The sequence below is a fragment of the Nelumbo nucifera genome, chromosome 7 (assembly GCF_055504915.1).
Source record: "Nelumbo nucifera cultivar China Antique chromosome 7, China Antique-T2T, whole genome shotgun sequence".
Classification (NCBI taxonomy): Eukaryota; Viridiplantae; Streptophyta; class Magnoliopsida; order Proteales; family Nelumbonaceae; genus Nelumbo; species Nelumbo nucifera.
The window spans coordinates 2,613,622-2,621,278 of record NC_142655.1 but is presented as its reverse complement, the minus strand read 5'-3'; the positions used below and the strand labels follow the sequence as shown (position 1 = coordinate 2,621,278).

At 39.4% G+C, this 7,657-nt stretch overlaps 1 protein-coding gene across 3 annotated transcripts in view; it reads left to right on the top strand.

Moving 5' to 3' along the window:
- Nucleotides 1-4,596: 4,596 nt before the first annotated feature.
- LOC104597588 (uncharacterized) overlaps nucleotides 4,597-7,657 on the top strand; it is a 28,720-nt gene continuing 25,659 nt past the window's right edge. For 2 of the 3 annotated variants that reach the window (XM_088891400.1, XM_010259216.3), the window contains exons 1-3: nucleotides 4,597-5,383; nucleotides 6,107-6,478; nucleotides 6,573-6,832. In XM_088891400.1, the coding sequence (XP_088747526.1) occupies nucleotides 5,240-5,383; nucleotides 6,107-6,478; nucleotides 6,573-6,832 (776 nt within the window). In that variant the 5' untranslated portion in view covers nucleotides 4,597-5,239. Of the gene's footprint in view, nucleotides 5,384-5,676; nucleotides 5,778-6,106; nucleotides 6,479-6,572; nucleotides 6,833-7,657 lie in introns of all 3 variants that reach the window. The other variant, XM_088891401.1, reaches the window with a different exon arrangement.

Sequence of the window (7,657 nt, the reverse complement as noted above, 5' to 3'; positions counted from 1 at the left end):
GTGAACCATGGTGCAAATTTACCCTGAATCGGGATTTACACTTCATTTGCATCGTTTCCAAATGCAGCCTATGGCTTAATTTGGGATGAGTGTAAATACAAATTTGTACATTTGCAAAACCTTGTACATGGTATTTCTAAACCTTATATTTGCACTCTCCCCACACTGAGCCTAATATACATAATTTTTAACTTCTATTAAACCTGCCTGTTTGGATCCCAAACACAAATTAACTAGTCGGGGTTAATGATATTGTAAATTTTACTCCTAAATATTGCTTACCATGTATAGTATGTAATTGACATAAGGTGATTGTTCAACACATCTCCTATGTTCATTTCTAGATAGGAAGAACAAATGTTGTGTTTCTTTTTGTTAAATCTACTTTACTTTCCCAAAAGGTATGTTTTTTTAGGCTTCGTTTGGTTTGTGGGTTGGGGATGGGAAAAAGGGAATATTCCAAAAATATTCCTTTTTATCTTATTTGTTTTGAGGGAAATAGGGGGATGGGATGAGAAAAACGTAGGATACAGGATCCCAAAATCGTGCAATTGGGGTCGCACCAAAATAGTGCAACCCCGGTGGAAAAATTCGAGAAAACTCAAGTTTTCTTCATTCGTGGGATGTGCCTTCTTCTTCAACTGGAGTAAGGCGACGAACCAGTGATGAAGTTACCACAGTCGCACCAAGACAGGTAAGGTGAGAAATGACGACGAACCAGCAAGAGAACCAGTGCGGTGGCAAAGGAACGACATAGGAACAATGATCTCCTCTCCCGATCTATTCTCTGTCTCTCCCTCTATCTTCCTCTTCTCTCTTCTCCCTCATCTTCTTCTTCTTCCTATTATTCCTGTCTTCCTCCCCTTTGATTTTCCTTCTTTCTTTGATTGCCACTGCAACTCTTGGCAGTGGAGATCTACTTTCTCAGCACTCCCATCTCTCTCTCATTCCTACGAAATGGCAGCACTTTTCCCATATAAAACCAATATCAAGTCATTCTTCTTAGCTTCTTTAGCCATGGCTTCTGCAGCTCCCAGTCCAGCGTTATTCCCACAACTCTTTCCTCTTTTGATAGAAAAGAGACCTTGTCAAACCATCGAACAGGTTTGATAAATGTCCCATTACTTCTACAATTTGACCCTAGTGTGTGAACCACAAGTTTCTTCCTTTTTCTTTCTCTATATATGAAGTAATTCTCTAGAACAAATTTAACGTTGTTCGAATGAACAAAGAAGCGATCCAAAAACAAAGGTTATGAACCTTGGAGTTTAATATTAACCAAATAAAACAGAAGTATAAGAAAATAATAACCTTGAGAATTCAAAGAAAAATTCTCCATATCTCTATCTCTTCCTTCCATCTTTCTCTTCTCTCTTCTCCCTCACCTTCTTCTTCTTCTTCCTATTCTTCCCGTCTTCCTCCCCTTTGATTTTCCTTATTTCTCTGATCGCCACTACAACCCTCAGCAACAACAATCTGCTTTCTCAGCACTCCCATCTCTCTTTCATTATGGCAAAATGACGGTACTTTTCCCATATAAACCAAACAATGGAAAGTTAAATTTTTACACATTCCCATCCCACCCAAATCTTCCCATAAACCAAACGGAGCCTTAAGGTGAGCTTTGATTTTTTTTCCTATCAGCACATTATGTGCTTTAACTTTCATTTGACATTTTGGTCAGAAGAGGTAATTCTTAGTGGTATTGTCAAGGCCTGATTTAATTCTTAATTTACATAGCTGGATTAATTTGCATAATTATCCTAACTAGGGTAATTTCTTTAATTTAAGGGAAAATTCCTGATAGGTACCCTATACTTTAGGTCGAGTGTCAATTTAGTACCCAAACTTTAAAACGCGACAATCTAGTGCCCGAACTTTAATTTTGCGACAATTTAATACCCGACGTTAATCAGCCATAAAATAGCATGCAAAAAGACAAAAATATCCTTCAAGTGTAAACTCACAACCTTATTCCTCTGTGTAAACTCCCAACCTTCCACAATTACGTACTTGTTTAACTACTTCACTGATGAAGCACTGGTGGAGAGAGATGCCTCCTCTCTCCCCACCATCCTCGTCGAGTAACTTCCCTATTGGCTATACTTGTGCGACCGCAGCGGCGCCCTTGGCGACGACGAAGAGGACTCCTCGTTTGATGAACACAATGACGACGATGACGGGGAGAATTCCTCCAACAACTCCAACATTCCTTCCCACTTCCACTCTTTCAACCTTGCCTTCACCACCTACACCAGGGATTTCGGCGGGCTGTCGTACTCAATGTAAGCCATTAAATTGTCCGCTGAGAGGGTTGTAATTGCCGCTACGACTGTTTCGTCATAGCTTGCCAGGGTGTATGGGGAGATCTCCCTAATTAATTTCCCATCATCATCTGCGACAACGATGAAGGTCTGCTGAGACAAGGAAATGGAGATTAAATCCACAGCGAAATAGGCCGAATCGTGATATCTGATGGCCAGGACTCGTCTCCTTGTCGTCATCCTCCATGATTCTTTCCCCCAAACTCCTAGTTTTACGATGCAATCTCGTCATTGCAAGGAGCAATGTTGATTTGCAATTTCCAGCATTCCAAATCAAGAACCCACCCAGCTGTCCCCTGGTTTGAAAGTTCATGGTTGAAGATCTAGCTCCCAAGTCACCTTGGTCAGTCTCAAATGTTCCCGACAAAAGAAATCGTAATCAGATCGAGACTTTAAAGGTGGAAAATAAGTGGATTTAACAAAATAGTAACCATTCCCGAAATCGTTTTAAAGTTTGGGTACTAAATTGGCACTCGACATAAAATACAAGGTACCTATCGGGAATTTTCCCTTAATTTAATTACTTTATTTGCTTAGCTTAACTGGCTTAATCGATTGGTTAATTCACTTAGTTGACTTTATTTACTTATTTAGTTTAATTAGTTTAATTTCTTTAATTGCTCCATTTACTTAGCTCAGTTTACTTATTTTGCTTAATTGCATGGTCAAATCGTTGTTGAAACTGTTAAACCGTTTGACCAGGTGAAGGGTTTTTGGGTCATTTATATATATATATATTATTTTTTAAAATGTCATGGGCTGATATATCAGATTAGACTTATTTAATTAACTTTATGCCACCATAGACCTTGAAGTAATTTACTTAATTAACTCCATTAAAGTGGCATTTTCAAACTATTGGGTCCAAGTGGCCTACAGTTTTCTTTTTCATTTTTATTTTTTTTTATGAGTATTGCCACCTAAGCATGTTTTGTTATTTTATGCATTGTTTAACAGAGATGTCAATGTTGTTCTCTTATGGATTAACATACCATTTCCATCATAGTTTGAGGTTAAAAATGACTTTTTATCAATTTTTAGGGTCTGGAGTACATTATTTTTACAAAATTAAAATGTTATTAGTTATTAGAGCCAAAAATTCATTTTTATAATAATATTTTTTTAAAAGAAAATTCGAATCACGTACGAAAAAAATATCAAACAAACCGGACCTGAAATATTGAACTTAGGCTCGGCCCACAAAATGTTTCAAACCAGCTTGAACACGGCCCAAACCTGAAAATTTGGCTGGCGGGCCCGGGTGAAATCAGTCAAATCACCATTCCTCATCCGTTGTCAAAAATCAAAATGACAGTACCATCACACCCCGCGTAATGGCTTTTATTTTCCATATTTCTTTTTTTCTCTGTCAATTGCTACAATTATTTATCTATTTATTTAGTTGTCAATTTGATCGGCTGCAGTTCCTTGAAGTATCGGAAAATTCTATCTTAAACGGCAAATTTTCGTGTCATTTTCGGCTATTTAATCTTCCCATTATATACGGTGTCATTATTCTGTCCATCCAATCCCTTCTTAACCATATTTTTTCTCATACAATAATTTGATTTAGTCCCATCTTATATTTCCAAAAAAGCCATTTATTTTCTTTTTTGAAAACAACAATATGCTGATTCCATGTTATTTGCAATACGATATTATCGACGTACCACCACAATCATCTGCTATTCATCCGGTATCATACCCTTCCTCAAATCTGGACCAGATCTTCTGCATACCCGAGATTTTTTTGGGTAAATATGCATGCCCGAGATATAGCTTTATGGCTTTATGCTATGCTATGCACCCATAACATACAAGTTTAGGGAAAAGCATTGTACGCCCCAGTTCTATGACGAATGCTACGGTTGTCCGGTTATCGTTGGAATCAATCTTCTTCTACAGATTATTCAGGAGGGTCCCACTGGCCACTGCTTTAATAGCAGTGATTAACTGATGATGGCAATGCAGGCGGCAACAATCGCAAGGCAAGTAATAATTTTGAGAATTTTTTTAACCATAAATGGTTAAATACTCCGAGGACAATACAGTGGGCAGCGCGAAGCACACTCCCCGTCTCATGGAAGCGCAGGTTATTCTCTTTCACGGTTTCACCATTTTTTTACTATCTTGCACTTGGTGGGCGCAGCCAAAAGACCAGAAACCACGCGGGTAAGTGGGTAACTACCGCCTTTGTTGCCCGCGCCGCGCACGTTAGATCGGATCCGCCACTCAGTTTGAAACTGAAGTCGCTGGTTTTTTTCCTTTCTCTGTTTAGAACGGGAGAAATACTAATGGGTACCCAATACTAATTCTACTCCTGCAGTCCTGGGTGTATTGTTCCTCGCCCATTTCTGTTTCGGGCATAACAATATAACATGACAGAAATAAGTGTATTTTCCCTTCTTCGTATTATCTTTTTGACCCTGTAAGATATATTGAAGTCGTTTAACGAAAGAAGCCTCTCTCTCTCTCTCTCTCGTTCAGCTTTTAACCGTGCCCCACGATCGGGGGTGTCCTTTATCGAGGTCGAGTCTCAGTCTACAATACAATACAAATACACAAAGCACCAAATCCCATCAACAAAAACCCCTCCGACGCCTCTTTTCTCCTAAATATCTCTACAATTCTCGATTCTTCTTCCACCGTCTGAGCCTCCGATCTAATAAAATCGTTGGATTTTGATCAGTAAATCATCGGATTCAGCTAGTGATCAATTAATTTCAATCAGAAACCATTGGATTTTGATCTCATAGCGCTCAATCGCCGTTTGCGCGTCGAACCGCGCATTTGTTGGTATTGGCTTTGCATCGGTGTTGGTCTGTCGATCGGTTTTCGATCTGTATCGGACGCTGAATCCGGTGGAGTTTAAGAGGGATGGAAGGATTTAGAAGGATAGCTTTCAGAACCTGAAGATGCCCGGTCTAGTGCAGAGAAATGCTCAATTCAGCAATGCTTCATCTTTGTTATATTCGTCGTCGTGCTCCGCCGGATCGGTATCGACAAATGGAATCTGGTCGAAGCATCGCGATGACGTTACCTTCGATCAGCTTCAGAAGGTCTCAGACTTTCCATTTTCAGTTATAATGATATTTGTTTTAATTCTGTTCCTACTAAATTCTAGTAATCTATTAGTTTCTGTACGAAACAAGGTTGGACAATCAGAGCTTCAATTGGATAGAAACTTCAAATGATAGATTGAGAGTGTTCTCGGAGTGTTAGGTCTGTTTGCTTGCATGATGAACATAACATATGGACGACTACAGCAATCAGATTTGCGAGTTCTTCTATTCACTGGATCCATTGCATTAATGTCAACCTTTTATAATCTTATGCATCTATTCTCTTCCAGCGATTTGCAGATTCCACGGGATGAAAACCTTATTCTAGGAGGCCTTGTTCATTCCTGATCAATTGTCCATGTTACTTATTTGATACCAGCGTCCAGAGGAGGTTCCTGTTTATGGCCATTTCCTTTATTTATTTATTTTTTATTTTTCGTTTTGCTTACTTAAAATCGGTGATCAGAGGAGGTTCCTGTTTATAGCCATTATTTCTAAAACCAGTGATCAAAGGTGGTTTGTGTTTATGTTGGTGTCTTCACCATTGCAGTTAGGATTGGAGCTGGACAGTCTACAATAGCAAAATGCTTAGTTTTAGAGATAATGCAGGAGAGATTACTTTTGCTGCCCTTTTGTTTGTGACATTGTTTAATTCATAGCGTGTTGAAGAGACTGATCATGCTATGGACACTAAAGACATGTTCTGTACTTGTGGTGCAGTTCTGGAGTGAGCTACCACCCCATGCTAGACAAGAGCTTCTCAGGATTGATAAGCAGATGCTTTTTGAACAAGCTCGTAAGAACCTTTACTGCTCTAGATGCAATGGTTTGCTGCTTGAAGGTTTTTCACAGATAGTCATGTATGGGAAGTCCTTGCAGCAGGAAGGTGTGATTGGACACCTTCCCAGCAGCAGAGCAGGAGCCCTGAGAAATCAGAATGATGGTGTATTGAATATAATGCCTTCATGCTGCCAAGATGACATCCAAGATCCATCTGTTCACCCTTGGGGTGGTCTGGCTGCAACTCGGGATGGGATACTGACAATTCTAGACTGCTTTATAGAGGCAAAGTCACTCAAGCCACTGCAAAATGTCTGTATACAAATCTTGATAATCCAAGTGGACCCTAGTTTTGTTTTGTACTTAAGTCTTTTACGTAGTTTTGACATTTTCCTTTCTGTTTTAGGTTTTTGACAGTGCACGTGCAAGGGAACGGGAGCGTGAATTGCTTTATCCTGATGCCTGTGGTGGGGGAGGTAGGGGATGGATGAGCCAAGGAGTTGTTAATTATGGCAGGGGGCATGGAACTAGGGAAACATGTGCACTGCACACAGCCAGACTTTCTTGTGATACTCTTGTGGATTTCTGGTCAGCACTTGGAGATGAAACTCGGCAATCACTTCTACGGATGAAAGAAGAGGATTTTATTGAGAAGCTCATGTATAGGTGTGTTCTGTTCTGTCAATTACCTAGTGCTGTGTCTAGTTTTTAAATTCATACGAGTAATTGACATGAAAAAGCTCATTATGGTTGTTCAAAGCTCTAATGTGAACTATGAAGTTAATTGCCTTACAGTGACAGCACTGCAAGAATGACAATAAAGGCTTTACTTTTAGTATTTGATAGACAACTATTTTTCTGTTATTGCATCTGAAACCATTTAAAATCACTCACAAGCTAATCCGAATTATTGGCAGTGAAGAATTTTGATTGTAGGCCTGGGAAAGTGAGACCTCAGAGGACTTTGAGCTTTTATATGGTGGACTGTACGATTTGCAGATGCTTATCATACAACCAAATTGTTGGCTAGTTGGTTGCTGTATCTCTAAGGTTCATCACCATCATCATCACCAAGCCTTATCCTAACTATTTGGGGTTGGGTAATGGCTATATGGATCCTGTTTCGCCATTCCGTTCTGTTTAATGTCATCTGTTTGTTAAATTACGTGCACTTAAAATAATTTCTTACTATTTTGATCCATGTCCCTTTTGGTTTGCCCCTAGCCTTTCTAGCCCGTTCAACTTGCAACAGATCACTTCTTCTTATGGGTTCTGTAGGTGGTCTTCTATGCATGTGACCAAGCCATCTTAGTCTACTTTTTCTCATTTTATCACCTATTGGACCTACTCCTAGGTTCCATCGAACGACTTCATTCTAACACTATCCTTTCCAGCTTTTCCCACTCATACTGTCATACATGTCAGCATATGCATTTCTGCCACACTCATTTTTTAGACATATTGTTTCTTAATTGCCCAACACTCTGCAAT